The sequence below is a fragment of the Anomaloglossus baeobatrachus genome, chromosome 12 (genome assembly GCF_048569485.1).
Source record: "Anomaloglossus baeobatrachus isolate aAnoBae1 chromosome 12, aAnoBae1.hap1, whole genome shotgun sequence".
NCBI lineage: Eukaryota > Metazoa > Chordata > Amphibia > Anura > Aromobatidae > Anomaloglossus > Anomaloglossus baeobatrachus.
This window is the reverse complement of record NC_134364.1, coordinates 1957525-1973159: the sequence shown is the minus strand read 5'-3', so window position 1 is coordinate 1973159 and position 15635 is coordinate 1957525. Positions and strand designations below refer to the sequence as shown.

At 53.3% G+C, this 15635-nt stretch overlaps 1 protein-coding gene across 1 annotated transcript in view; it reads right to left on the bottom strand.

Annotated features, from left to right (window-relative positions):
- Positions 1-268: 268 nt before the first annotated feature.
- The window catches only part of ESRRB (estrogen related receptor beta), an 86033-nt gene continuing 70666 nt past the window's right edge, over positions 269-15635 (bottom strand). Inside the window, exons 5-10 of the mRNA XM_075330586.1 lie at positions 13663-15068; positions 13456-13572; positions 13290-13385; positions 10300-10467; positions 2257-2526; positions 269-2149 (exon numbers count right to left, since the gene is read on the bottom strand). Coding sequence (XP_075186701.1) covers positions 1893-2149; positions 2257-2526; positions 10300-10467; positions 13290-13385; positions 13456-13572; positions 13663-15068 — 2314 coding nt within the window. The 3' untranslated portion in view covers positions 269-1892. The remainder of the gene's footprint in view (positions 2150-2256; positions 2527-10299; positions 10468-13289; positions 13386-13455; positions 13573-13662; positions 15069-15635) is intronic.

Genomic DNA, 15635 nt, shown 5'->3' with positions numbered 1-15635 from the left:
GGGGAGCTCCCTGTATACAGAGATACATGATAAGATCCTGTCTGTAGCCACCACTAGGGGGAGCTCCCTGTATACAGAGATACATGATAAGATCCTGTCTGCAGCCACCACTAGGGGGAGCTCCCTGTATACAGAGATACATGATAAGATCCTGTCTGCAGCCACCACTAGGGGGAGCTCCCTGTATACAGAGATACATGATAAGATCCTGTCTGCAGCCACCACTAGGGGGAGCTCCCTGTATACAGAGATACATGATAACATCCTGTCTGCAGTCACCACTGGAGGGAGCTCCCTGTATACAGAGATACATGATCTTTATGCAAGTTACACCCTGGTCCCTATACAGGTGGGTGCGCGGATGTCTGTGCCAGTTATGGCCAATCTCTGTACAGGTGGGTGCGCGGATGTGTGTGCCAGTTATACCCGGTTTCTGTACAGGTGGGTGCGCGGATGTCTGCGCCAGTTTTGCCTGATCTCTGTACAGGTGGGTCCGCAGATGTGTGTGCCAGTTATACCCGGTTTCTGTACAGGTGGGTGCGCGGATGTCTGTGCTAGTTTTGCCTGATCTCTGTACAGGTGGGTGCGCGGATGTCTATGCCAGTTTTGCCTGATCTCTGTACAGGTGGGTGCGCGGATATCTGTGCCAGTTATGGCCAATCTCTGTACAGGTGGGTGCTCGGATGTCTGTGCCAGTTATACCCGGTTTCTGTACAGGTGGGTGCGCGGATGTCAGTGCCCATTACTCCTGGTTTCTGTACAGGTGGGTGCGCGGATGTCTGCGCCAGTTTTGCCTGATCTCTGTACAGGTGGGTGTGCGGATGTCAGTGCCCATTACTCCTGGTCTCTGTACAGGTTGGTGCGCGGATGTCTGTGCCAGTTACGCCCGGTCTCTGTACAGGTGGGTGCACGGATATCTGTGCCAGTTATACCTGGTTTCTGTACAGGTGGGTGCGCGGATGTCTGTGCCAGTTATACCTGGTTTCTGTACAGGTGGGTGCGCGGATGTCTGCGCCAGTTTTGCCTGATCTCTGTACAGGTGGTTGCGCGGATGTCTGTGCCAGTTACGCCCGGTCTCTGTACAGGTGGGTGTGCGTGTGTCTGTGACAATTACACCACATCTCTGCACAGGTGGGTGCGCGGATGTCAGTGCCCATTACTCCTGGTCTCTGTACAGGTGGGTGCGCGGATGTCTGTGCCAGTTACGCCCGGTCTCTGTACAGGTGGGTGTGCGGGTGTCTGTGACAATTACGCCCGGTCTCTGTACAGGTGGGTGCGCGGATGTCTGTGCCAGTTACTCCTGATCTCTGTACAGGTGGGTGCGCGGATGTCTGTGCCAGTTACGCCCGGTCTCTGTACAGGTGGGTGCGCGGATGTCTGTGCCAGTTACGCCCGGTCTCTGTACAGGTGGGTGCGCGGATGTCTGCGACAGTTTTGCCTGATCTCTGTACAGGTGGGTGCGCGGATGTCTGTGCCAGTTACTCCTGATCTCTGTACAGGTGGGTGCGCGGATGTCTGTGCCAGTTACGCCCGGTCTCTGTACAGGTGGGTGCGCGGATGTCTGTGCCAGTTACGCCCGGTCTCTGTACAGGTGGGTGTGTGGGTGTCTGTGCCAGTTATACCCGGTTTCTGTACAGGTGGGTGCATGGATGTCAGTGCCCATTACTCCTGGTCCTCTGTACAGGTGGGTGCACGGATGTCTGTGCCAGTTACGCCCGGTCTCTGTACAGGTGGGTGTGCGGGTGTGTGTGACAATTACGCCAGATCTCTGTACAGGTGGGTGCGCGGATGTCTGTGTTAGTCACACCCAATCTCTGTACAGGTGGGTGCGAGGATGTTTGCGCCAGTTACAGCCATCTTGTGTACAGGTAGATGTCTGCTACTCCACAGTATCACACTTGTAGATCACACTTTGCCTCCAGCATTTCCAGGAACAGTTTGTGCATGGGCACCGCGCCCTGTGCCCGCACCCCATTGAAGTGTAGCACCACTTTACTGGAGGTTTGGCGCAGTAGAGGGAGGGTGAGCAGGAGCTGCCCAGCTCTCCGTGGCTCGTCCTGATGATGAGTGACATCATACTCCTGCAGAGCTGCCTGGAGAAGGTCCTGTAGTCTCTGCACACTCTGTGCATCCTCTATGTACAGTGAATCTAGGAGATAAAAACAGGAGGCAGTAGAAAGCGCCACAGAGGACAGAGGTGGCACAGTTTTGGCACAGGGAGATGGCGCAGTGAAGGGTAGCTGGGAGCATCCTTACCGGAGTTGGTAAGCACCAGGGCTTTTAGTGTGACATACTCTTCCTTGTCAAGGCGGAGGCTGCGATATCTGTGGACGAGATGCTGCATGCAAAGATAGAGAGCGCGCAGGCCGCACAGCCGAGACCGTGGCTCATCAATGACATAATTCTCTGCATACACCAGCTGATCGCCAAATGGGAGAGACCGATAAACCACACCCAGCAGTAGGATCTCCATCCACGCCCCCTGGAGTAAACTCATCTGATCCGCCAGTGAGAGGGAAGGGAAGCCTGAAGAGGAGAGCAGCGGTAAGGAACAGCAAGGGCAGACTGTAAACAGGAGGATGTAAGAGACAGGAGAGGCGGACTGTAGATGAGAGGAGGTAAGAGACAGAAGAGGCGGACTGTACACGAGAGGAGGTAAGAAACAGAAGAGGCAGACTGTACACGAGAGGAGGTAAGAAACAGGAGAGGCGGACTGTAGATGAGAGGAGGTAAGAGACAGAAGAGGCGGACTGTACACGAGAGGAGGTAAGAGACAGGAGAGGCGGACTGTACACGAGAGGAGGTAAGAAACAGGAGAGGCGGACTGTAGATGAGAGGAGGTAAGAGACAGAAGAGGCGGACTGTACACGAGAGGAGGTAAGACACAGGAGAGGAGGACTGTACACGAGAGGAGGTAAGAAACAGGAGAGGAGGACTGTAGACAGGAGGTAAGACACAGGAGAGGTGGACTGTACACGAGAGGAGGAGGTAAGAGACAGGAGAGGCAGACTGTACACGAGAGGAGGTAAGACACAGGAGAGGAGGACTGTACACGAGAGGAGGTAAGAAACAGGAGAGGAGGACTGTAGACAGGAGGTAAGACACAGGAGAGGTGGACTGTACACGAGAGGAGGTAAGAAACAGGAGAGGAGGACTGTACACGAGAGGAGGTAAGACACAGGAGAGGAGGACTGTAGACAAGAGGTAAGACACAGGAGAGGTGGACTGTAGATGAGAGGAGGTAAGAAACAGGAGAGGCGGACTGTAGACAGGAGGTAAGACACAGGAGAGGTGGACTGTACACGAGAGGAGGTAAGAAACAGGAGAGGAGGACTGTACACGAGAGGAGGTAAGACACAGGAGAGGAGGACTGTAGACAAGAGGTAAGACACAGGAGAGGTGGACTGTAGATGAGAGGAGGTAAGAAACAGGAGAGGCGGACTGTAGACAGGAGGTAGGAAACAGGAGAGGCAGACTGTACACGAGAGGAGGTAAGAAACAGGAGAGGAGGACTGTACACGAGAGGAGGTAAGAAACAGGAGAGGAGGACTGTACACGAGAGGAGGTAAGACTCAGGAGAGGCGGACTGTACACGAGAGGAGGTAAGACACAGGAGAGGCGGACTGTAGACAAGAGGTAAGACACAGGAGAGGTGGACTGTAGACAGGAGGTAAGACACAGGAGAGGAGGACTGTACACGAGAGGAGGTAAGACACAGGAGAGGAGGACTGTACACGAGAGGAGGTAAGACACAGGAGAGGAGGACTGTACACGAGAGGAGGTAAGACTCAGGAGAGGAGGACTGTACACGAGAGGAGGTAAGAAACAGGAGAGGCGGACTGTACACGAGAGGAGGTAAGAAACAGGAGAGGCAGACTGTACACGAGAGGAGGTAAGACACAGGAGATGAGGACTGTACACGAGAGGAGGTAAGAAACAGGAGAGGAGGACTGTAGATGAGAGGCGGTAAGAGACAGAAGAGGCGGACTGTAGACAAGAGGAGGTAAGAGACAGGAGAGGCGGACTGTACACGAGAGGAGGTAAGAAACAGGAGAGGAGGACTGTACACGAGAGGAGGTAAGAAACAGGAGAGGCGGACTGTACACGAGAGGAGGTAAGACACAGGAGAGGCGGACTGTAGATGAGAGGAGGTAAGAGACAGAACAGGCGGACTGTACACGAGAGGAGGTAGGAAACAGGAGAGGCAGACTGTACACGAGAGGAGGTAAGAAACAGGAGAGGAGGACTGTACACGAGAGGAGGTAAGACTCAGGAGAGGAGGACTGTACACGAGAGGAGGTAAGAAACAGGAGAGGCAGACTGTACACGAGAGTAGGTAAGACACAGGAGAGGCGGACTGTAGACAAGAGGTAAGACACAGGAGAGGTGGACTGTACACGAGAGGAGGTAAGACACAGGAGAGGAGGACTGTACACGAGAGGAGGTAAGACACAGGAGAGGAGGACTGTAGACAAGAGGTAAGACACAGGAGAGGTGGACTGTAGATGAGAGGAGGTAAGAAACAGGAGAGGCAGACTGTACACGAGAGGAGGTAAGAAACAGGAGAGACAGACTGTACACGAGAGGAGGTAAGAAACAGGAGAGGCTGACTGTACACGAGAGTAGGTAAGAGACAGGAGAGGCAGCTGTACACGAGAGGAGGAGGTAAGAGACAGGAGAGGCAGACTGTACACGAGAGGAGGTAAGACACAGGAGAGGCGGACTGTACAGGAGAGGAGGTAAGAAACAGGAGAGGCTGACTGTAGAGAGGAGCAGGTAAGAGACAGAAGAGGCGGACTGTACACGAGAGGAGGTAAGACACAGGAGAGGAGGACTGTAGACAGGAGGTAAGACACAGGAGAGGCTGACTGTAGAGAGGAGGAGGTAAGAAACAGGAGAGGCAGCTGTACACGAGAGGAGGTAAGACACAGGAGAGGAGGACTGTAGACAGGAGGTAAGACACAGGAGAGGCGGACTGTAGATGAGAGGAGGTAAGAAACAGGAGAGGCGGACTGTACACGAGAGGAGGTAAGAAACAGGAGAGGAGGACTGTACACGAGAGGAGGTAAGAAACAGGAGAGGAGGACTGTACACGAGAGGCGGTAAGAAACAGGAGGGCCTAACTGTAGACAGGAGGAGGTAAGAGACAGAAGAGGCGGACTGTACACGAGAGGAGGTAAGACACAGGAGAAGAGGACTGTAGATAGGAGGTAGGAGACAGGAGAGGCAGACTGTAGACAGGAGGAGGTAAGAGACAGGAGAGGCGGACTGTAGATGAGAGGACGTAAGACACTTGAGAGGTGGACTGTAAACTGGAGGACGTAAGAGAGAGGAGACACGGACTGTAGACAGGAGGAGGTAAGACTGTAGACAGGAGGAGGCAGACTGTAAATGAATGGTGGTCAGAGATAGGGCAGGCAAACTGTAAACAATAGGAGGTCAGAGACAGGAGGGGTGGACAGTAGAGAGTAGGAGGTCAGAGACAGGAGAGGCGGACTAAACGGGAGGAGGTCAGATATAGGAGGGGCCGATTGCAAAGAGGAGGAGGTTAGACTGTAGAGGGGAGGGAGTCGGAGACAGGAGAGGCGGATTGTAGAGGGGAGGAGGTCAGAGACAGGAGAGGCGGACTGTAAATGGGAGGAGGTCAGAGACAAGATGGGTGGACTGTAGAGGGGAGGAGGTCAGAGACAGGAGAGGTGGACTAAATGGGAGAAGGTCAGAGACAGGAGGGACAGACTGTAGAGGGGAGGAATTTAGACTGTAGAGGGGAGGAGGTCAGAGGCAGGAGAGGCAGACTGTACACAAGAGGAGGTAAGAAACAGGAGAGGAGGACTGTACACGAGAGGAGGTAAGAAACAGGAGAGGAGGACTGTACACGAGAGGAGGTAAGAAACAGGAGAGGAGGACTGTACACGAGAGGAGGTAAGAAACAGGAGGGCCTAACTGTAGACAGGAGGAGGTAAGAGACAGAAGAGGCGGACTGTACACGAGAGGAGGTAAGACACAGGAGAAGAGGACTGTAGATAGGAGGTAGGAGACAGGAGAGGCAGACTGTAGACAGGAGGAGGTAAGAGACAGGAGAGGCGGACTGTAGATAAGAGGAGGTACAGGAGAGGCAACTGTAAAGGGGAGGAAGTAAGAGACAAGAGAGGCGGACTGTAGATGAGAGGACGTAAGACACTTGAGAGGTGGACTGTAAACTGGAGGACGTAAGAGAGAGGAGACACGGACTGTAGACAGGAGGAGGTAAGACTGTAGACAGGAGGAGGCAGACTGTAAATGAATGGTGGTCAGAGATAGGGCAGGCAAACTGTAAACAATAGGAGGTCAGAGACAGGAGGGGTGGACAGTAGAGAGTAGGAGGTCAGAGACAGGAGAGGCGGACTAAACGGGAGGAGGTCAGATATAGGAGGGGCCGATTGCAAAGAGGAGGAGGTTAGACTGTAGAGGGGAGGGAGTCGGAGACAGGAGAGGCGGATTGTAGAGGGGAGGAGGTCAGAGACAGGAGAGGCGGACTGTAAATGGGAGGAGGTCAGAGACAAGAGGGGTGGACTGTAGAGGGGAGGAGGTCAGAGACAGGAGAGGCGGACTAAATGGGAGAAGGTCAGAGACAGGAGGGACAGACTGTAGAGGGGAGGAATTTAGACTGTAGAGGGGAGGAGGTCAGAGGCAGGAGAGGCAGACTGTACACAAGAGGAGGTAAGAAACAGGAGAGGAGGACTGTACACGAGAGGAGGTAAGAAACAGGAGGGCCTAACTGTAGACAGGAGGAGGTAAGAGACAGAAGAGGCGGACTGTACACGAGAGGAGGTAAGACACAGGAGAACTGTAGACAGGAGGTAAGACACAGGAGAGGCGGACTGTAGATGAGAGGAGGTAAGAAACAGGAGCGGCAGACTGTACACGAGAGGAGGTAAGACACAGGAGAGGAGGACTGTAGACAGGAGGTAAGACACAGGAGAGGCAGACTGTAGATGAGAGGAGGTAAGAAACAGGAGAGGCAGACTATAGATGAGAGGAGGTAAGAAACAGGAGAGGCAGACTGTACACGAGAGGAGGTAAGACACAGGAGAGGAGGACTGTAGATGAGAGGAGGTAAGAAACAGGAGAGGCGGACTGTAGATGAGAGGAGGTAAGAAACAGGAGAGGCAGACTGTACACGAGAGGAGGTAAGACACAGGAGAGGAGGACTGTAGATGAGAGGAGGTAAGAAACAGGAGAGGCGGACTGTAGATGAGAGGAGGTAAGAAACAGGAGAGGCAGACTGTACACGAGAGGAGGTAAGACACAGGAGAGGAGGACTGTAGATAGGAAGTAGGAGACAGGAGAGGCAGACTGTAGACAGGAGGAGGTAAGAGACAGGAGAGGCGGACTGTAGATAAGAGGAGGTACAGGAGAGGCAACTGTAAAGGGGAGGAAGTAAGAGACAAGAGAGGCGGACTGTAGATGAGAGGACGTAAGACACTTGAGAGGTGGACTGTAAACTGGAGGACGTAAGAGAGAGGAGACACGGACTGTAGACAGGAGGAGGTAAGACTGTAGACAGGAGGAGGCAGACTGTAAATGAATGGTGGTCAGAGATAGGGCAGGCAAACTGTAAACAATAGGAGGTCAGAGACAGGAGGGGTGGACAGTAGAGAGTAGGAGGTCAGAGACAGGAGAGGCGGACTAAACGGGAGGAGGTCAGATATAGGAGGGGCCGACTGCAAAGAGGAGGAGGTTAGACTGTAGAGGGGAGGGAGTCGGAGACAGGAGAGGCGGATTGTAGAGGGGAGGAGGTCAGAGACAGGAGAGGCGGACTGTAAATGGGAGGAGGTCAGAGACAAGAGGGGTGGACTGTAGAGGGGAGGAGGTCAGAGGCAGGAGAGCCAGACTGTAAATGGGAGGAGGTCAGAGACAGGAGGGGTGGACTGAAGAGGGGAGGATGTCAGAATTAGGAGATCTGTACAGTAGAGGGGAGGAGGTCAGAAACAGGAGAGGTGGACTGTAGAGGGGAGGAAGTCAGAGAGACGAGTGGCAGACTGTAGAGGGGAGGGGGTCAGAGACAGGAGAGGCGGACTATAAATGGGAGGAGGTCAGGGACAGGAGGGGTGGACTGTAGAGGGCAGGAGGTCAGAGAGAGGAGTGTCAAATTATAGAGAGTAATGGTTAGAGACAGAAGGAAATGACTAGAGTGAAATGGGCAGAGACAGGTAGAACGGACTGTAGTGTGCAGCGGACAGAGACCGGAGGGGCGGACTATAGAGGAGAGGAGGTCAGAGAGAGGAGGAAGAGACCAGCAGACAGAAACATGAGGGGCGAACTGTAGAGAAGAGGAGGCCAGAGACAGGAAAAGCACACTGTAGAGGGGAGGAGGTCAGAGACAAGAAAAGCAGACTTGTGCGAGGAGGAGTTCAGAGACAAGAGCACGGACTGTGGAGAGCAGTGGTGAGAGACAGGAGGGGCGGACTATAGAGGGGAAGAGATCAGAGACAGGAGTGAGGAGGTCAGAGATGGGTGGAATGGACTGTAGAGCACAGTGAGCAGAGACAGGAGGGGCGGCCTGTAGAGAGGGGGAGGTCATAGACAGGAGGGGCGGACTGTAGAGGGGAGGACGGTAAAGACAGGAGGAAAGGACTGTAGATGGGAGGAGGGTAGCGACAGGAGCAAAGGACTGTAGAGGGGAGGAGGTCATAGACAGAAGGAAAGGACTGTAGAGAAAAGTGGTCAGTGACAGGAGGAAAAGGACTGTAAAGGGTAAGAGATCAGAGCCAGGAGTAGCGGACTGTAGATGGGAGGAGGTCAGAGCCAGGAGGGGCGGACTGTAGAGGAGAGGAGGTCAGAGCCAGGAAAAACAGACTGTCGATGGAAGGAGGTCAGAGACACGAGGGGCGAAATGTAGACGGGAGGAGGTCAGAGACATGAGGGACAAACTGTGGAGAGGAAGAGGCCGCAGACATGAGGGACGGACTGTGGACAGGAGAAGGTCAGAGACAGGAGGTGCGGACTGTACAGTGCAACGGTCAGTGACAGAAGGAAAGGACTGTACTGAGCGGCGGTAAGCAACAGGACGAGTGGACAGTAGCGAGGAGGAGGTCAGACACGGGGAAAGGACTGTAGAGAGAAGCAGGTCAGAGACAGGAGGAAAGTACTGTAGAGAGCAGCGGTCAGAGACAGGAGGGGCAGACTGTAGAGGGATGGAAGTCAGAGACAAAAGGAAAGGTCTGTAGAAGGGAAGAGGTCAGAGACAGGACAAAAGGACTGTATAAGTTAGCGAAGGACGGTAGATTGAAGGGGTCAGAGATAGGTTTGTAGAGTGCTGCAAACACATAGAGGAGGGGTAGACTGTAGAGAGGAGGAGGTCACAGACAGGAGGAAAGAACTGTAGAGGGGAGGAGGGGAGGTCAGAGACAGGAGGGGCAGACTGTAGACAGTAGGAGGTCAAAGACAGGACTGTAAAGAGAAGGTGATAGACAAGAGGGATGGACTGTACAGTGCAGCGGTTAGAGACAATGGGAGCGAACTGTAGAGTAAGGAAATCAAAGCAGGTGGAACGGACTGTAGAGTACAGCGAACAGAGACAGGAGGAAATAGTGTTAGAGAGTAGAGGTCAGAGACAGAAGGAAAGTTCTGTAGAGGGGAAGAGTTCAGAGACAGGAGGAAAGGGTTGTAGTGGGGAGGGAGTCAGAGACAGAAGAGGAATGGACTGTAGAGAGCATTGGTCAGAGACAAGAGGGGTGGACTGTATAGAGGTTGGGACAGGAGGAAAGGACTGTAGATAGCAGCGGTCAGAGACATGAGGAAAGGACTGTAGAGTGAAGGGGTCAGAGACAGGTGGAACGGACTGTAGAGAGTAGCATTCCGAGACAGGAGGGGTGGACTGTGGAGGAGAGGAGGCCAGAGACAGGAGGAAAGGACTGTATAGGGGAGGAGGTCAAAGAGAAGAGAGGCATCCTGCAGAGGTGAGGAGGTCAGAGACAGGAGGGGCAGACTGTAGAGAGCAGAGGTCAGAAACAGGAGGGTTGGACTGTAGAAAAGAGGAGGTCAGAAACGGGAGGATTGGACTGTAGAGAAGAGAAGTTCAGATACAGGAAGGGAGGACTGTCGAAAGAAGGACGGTCAGAGAATGAATGGGGTGGATTGTAGAGAGGAGGGTGGTCATAGACTGGATGAGGTGGTTTGTAGAAAGGTGATCGCTCAGAGACAGGAGGATCAGATTATAGAGGAGAGTATGGTCAGAAAATGTAGGGGCCAGAATATAGTGAAGGGCGGTCAGAGACAAGAGGTGCACATTATAAAGAGGAGGTAGTACAGACTAACCAGGAATATGTTTCGCCCACCCAATAGTCAGCACCAGCTCTCGGTCTGCGAGATCACACAGAGTGCTGAGTGCCTTAATGTCCGTATCAGGAAGACTGGGGTCTGGCATGGCGTAAATCTTCTCTGGTTCAGCTACCAGAAGCTGTGACACAACTGAAGCGTCCGAGTCTGTAAGAAAAGAAAGTGGGTAGATGTTACCCACTCCATATCTTACACCCACTGACTCCTGCTTCCTGTCTATATCAGACGTGCCCCCACCCCCAAAATTCTCCATATCATCCATCCCCTACCCCCAATCTTCTCCAGATCATCCATCCCCTACTCCCAATATTCTCCAGATCATCCATCCCCTACCCCCAATCTTCTCCATATAATCCATCCCCCACCCTCAATCTTCTCCAGATCATCCATCCCCCACCCCAATCTTCTCTATATCATCCATCCCCCACCCCCAATCTTCTCTATATCATCCATCCACCACCCCCAATCTTCTCCAGATCATCCATCCCCTACCCCCAAATCTTCTCCAGATCATCCATCCCCTACTCCCAATATTCTCCAGATCATCCATCCCCTACCCCCAATCTTCTCCATATAATCCATCTCCCACCCTCAATCTTCTCCAGATCATCCATCCCCCACCCCAATCTTCTCTATATCATCCATCCCCCACCCCCAATCTTCTCTATATCATCCATCCACCACCCCCAATCTTCTCCAGATCATCCATCCCCTACCCCCAATCTTCTCCAGATCATCCATCCCCTACCCCCAATCTTCTCCAGATCATCCATCCCCTACCCCCAATCTTCTCCAGATCATCCATCCCCTACTCCCAATATTCTCCAGATCATCCATCCCCTACCCCCAATCTTCTCCATATAATCCATCTCCCACCCTCAATCTTCTCCAGATCATCCATCCCCCACCCCAATCTTCTCTATATCATCCATCCCCCACCCCCAATCTTCTCTATATCATCCATCCACCACCCCCAATCTTCTCCAGATCATCCATCCCCTACCCCCAATCTTCTCCAGATCATCCATCCCCTACCCCCAATCTTCTCCAGATCATCCATCCCCTACCCCCAATCTTCTCCAGATCATCCATCCCCTACCCCCAATCTTCTCCAGATCATCCATCCCCTACCCCCAATCTTCTCCAGATCATCCATCCCCTACCCCCAATCTTCTCCAGATCATCCATCCCCCACCCCCAATCTTCTCCAGATCATCCATCCCCCCACCCCCATCTTCTCCAGATCATCCATCCCCTACCCCCAATCTTCTCCAGATCATCCATCCCCCAATCTTCTCCAGATCATCCATCCCCTACCCCCAATCTTCTCCAGATCATCCATCCCCCACCCCAATCTTCTCTATATCATCCATCCCCTACCCCCAATCTTCTCTATATCATCCATCCCCCACCCCCAATCTTCTCTATATCATCCATCCCCCACCCCCAATCTTCTCCAGATCATCCATCCCCTACCCCCAATCTTCTCCAGATCATCTATCCCCTACCCCCAATCTTCTCCAGATCATCCATCCCCTACCCCCAATCTTCTCCAGATCATCTATCCCCTACCCCCAATCTTCTCCAGATCATCCATCCCCCACCCCAATCTTCTCTATATCATCCATCCCCCACCCCCAATCTTCTCTATATCATCCATCCCCCACCCCCAATCTTCTCTAGATCATCTATCCCCTACCCCCAATCTTCTCCAGATCATCCATCCCCCACCCCAATCTTCTCTATATCATCCATCCCCCACCCGCAATCTTCTCTATATCATCCATCCCCCACCCCCAATCTTCTCTAGATCATCCATCCCCCACCCCCAATCTTCTCTAGATCATCCATCCCCCACCCCCAATCTTCTCCAGATCATCCATCCCCCACCCCCAATCTTCTCCAGATCATCCATCCCCTACCCCCAATCTTCTCCAGATCATCCATCCCCTACCCCCAATCTTCTCCAGATCATCCATCCCACACCCCCAATCTTCTCCAGATCATCCATCCCACACCCCCAATCTTTTCTAGATCATCCATCCCCCCACCCCCAATCTTCTCCAGATCATCCATCCCCCACCCCCATCTTCTCCAGATCATCCATCCCCTACCCCCAATCTTCTTCAGATCATCCATCCCCCACCCCCAATCTTCTCCAGATCATCCATCCCCTACCCCCAATCTTCTCCAGATCATCCATCCCCCACCCCAATCTTCTCTATATCATCCATCCCCCACCCCCAATCTTCTCTATATCATCCATCCCCACCCCCAATCTTCTCTAGATCATCCATCCCCCACCCCCAATCTTCTCCAGATCATCCATCCCCTACCCCCAATCTTCTCCAGATCATCTATCCCCTACCCCCAATCTTCTCCAGATCATCCATCCCCTACCCCCAATCTTCTCCAGATCATCCATCCCCCACCCCAATCTTCTCTATATCATCCATCCCCCACCCCCAATCTTCTCTATATCATCCATCCCCCACCCCCAATCTTCTCTAGATCATCCATCCCCCACCCCCAATCTTCTCTAGATCATCCATCCCCCACCCCCAATCTTCTCTATATCATCCATCCCCCACCCCCAATCTTCTCTAGATCATCCATCCCCCACCCCCAATCTTCTCTAGATCATCCATCCCCCACCCCCAATCTTCTCCAGATCATCCATCCCCCACCCCCAATCTTCTCCAGATCATCCATCCCCCACCCCCAATCTTCTCCAGATCATCTATCCCCTACCCCCAATCTTCTCCAGATCATCTATCCCCTACCCCCAATCTTCTCCAGATCATCTATCCCCTACCCCCAATCTTCTCCAGATCATCCATCCCCTACCCCCAATCTTCTCCAGATCATCTATCCCCTACCCCCAATCTTCTCCAGATCATCCATCTCCCACCCTCAATCTTCTCCCAATGTGACAGAGACTTGGGGCTCTTGAATCTCCAGGCACTTACATGTCTTCTTGTGGCCGGGCTGGCACTGTGCTCCATCTGCTTCTTGGAATCTTTTGTATTTCTGTCTCCCACCTCGTACCCTGTCCAAGCGCACCCCTACAGGTGCAGACACAACGTTATCTAGAGCTTCGTGCCTCTCTGGAGAGGTCACATCAGCAGTTCTCACCTTCCTTCAGCATCCCAACCTTCAGACACTTAGTGAATCGGCAGGACTGGCAGGATTTCCTGCGCCTCTTGGTGATCTCACACTGCCGGGATGCTGGACAGCTGTACTCAATATTACCTGTGGGGGGCGTTACACAGAATACATAGATCAGAGATGACATACAAAAGGATGCATGGAGCACATGGACGCAAGCTCCCCTTTTTCTACCTTGGATTGTACGTTTGAAGAAGGCCTTGCAGGCTTCACAGGAGGCCACACCATAGTGGTACCCCGATGCCACATCACCGCACACCAAGCAAAGCTTCTTGGAACACGCCATGTAGTCACACTTTGTGTACGGCGAGCTTCTTCCGCACAGTGAGGGGGGGTCCAGATGTCTCAGAGATGGACAACGAGCCCGGCTAGTGTTGGAGTCCAAGCAAGAAGTGTGATGGGACATGGAGCATGAAGTACACATCTCTAGCTTACAACTCCAGCTAGATGTTAGAGGTTGCAGTTCTGGGGACAAAGGACACTGGTCTGGAGTAAGGGGATGCTGGTCTGTGGTAAGAGGACACTGGTCTGGTGTCAGAGGACACTGGTCTGGGGTAAGAGGATTCTGGTCTGGAGTAAGCAGATGCTGGTCTGGTGTCAGAGGACACTGGTCTGGTGTCAGAGGACACTGGTCTGGGATCAGGGGATGCTGGTCTAGGGTCAGAGGATGCTGGTCTGTGGTCAAAGGACGCTGGTCTGGGGTCAGAGGATGCTGGTCTGCAGTCAGAGGACGTTGGCCTGGGGTCAGAGGACGCTGGTCCGCGGTCAGTGGACGCTGATCTGGGGACAGAGGATGCTGGTCTGGGATCAGGGGATGCTGGTCTAGGGTCAGAGGACGCTGGTCTGTGGTCAGAGGACGCTGGTCTGGGGTCAGAGGATGCTGGTCTGCGGTCAGAGGACGTTGGCCTGGAGTCAGAGGACGCTGGTCCGCGGTCAGTGCACGCTGATCTGGGGACAGAGGATGCTGGTCTGGGATCAGGGGATGCTGGTCTAGGGTCAGAGGATGCTGGTCTAGGGTCAGAGGACGCTGGTCTGTGGTCAGAGGACGCTGGTATGGGGTCAGAGGATGCTGGTCTGCGGTCAGAGGACGTTGGCCTGGGGTCAGAGGACGCTGGTTCACGGTCAGTGGACGCTGATCTGGGGACAGAGGATGCTGGTCTGGGATCAGGGGATGCTGGTCTAGGGTCAGAGGACGCTGGTCTGTGGTCAGAGGATGCTGGTCTGGGGTCAGAGAACGCTGGTCTGGGGTCAGAGAACGCTGGTCTGGGGTCAGAGAACGCTGGTCTGGGGTCAGAGAACGCTGGTCTGGGGTCAGAGGACGCTGGTCTGGGGTCAGAGGACGCTGGTCTGGGGTCAGAGGACGCTGGTCTGGGGTCAGAGGACGCTGGTCTGCGGTCAGAGGACGTTGGCCTGGGGTCAGAGGACGCTGGTCCGCAGTCAGAGGATGCTGATCTGGGGATAGAGGATGCTGGTCTGGGATCAGGGGATGCTGGTCTGTGGTCAGAGGACGCTGGTCTGTGGTCAGAGGACGCTGGTCTGCGGTCAGAGGACGTTGGCCTGGGGTCAATTGCACCAAGAGGCTGAAGAGAGAAGAGGACAAATCTGTGGTTAGCATCATTTTATAAGAGGAGTCTTTCTATGCAGATCCCCCATCAGTCCCCCAGAGTCTCTGCTCCCCAGGACACAGCATGTCTACACACTCAGGCTGCAGCCGCAGAAAGGACACTCCTACAGTTTAATTGCTTAATTCCTGTAGTATAAACGGTCCAGTTATGGCAGCGGATCACTCTACACAATGTCACCTGTCTGTCACAGCACAATTCAAATCCCCAGATCTAGATGACGTTCACCCCTGTGTTCTAAGGGAGTTTTGTATAGTAATAAACCATTACATATTCAAGGAGGGGGTCAAAGGCCAAGGCAGGAAACTACTACATTCACAAGAATCCAGCAATCACAATGTACAGAGGTGTTATCAGTCATTGTACAGGAGGAGGAAGAGGTAAGCTGTGACATCACCCATTGTGAATGGTGGATACTGTGTTATCTCATGTATATAGCGGTCTTTTCAGTCATTGTACAGGAGGAGAAGGTGAGCTATGACATAATTTATTGTGAAAGGTGGATCCTGTGTTATCACCTGTATA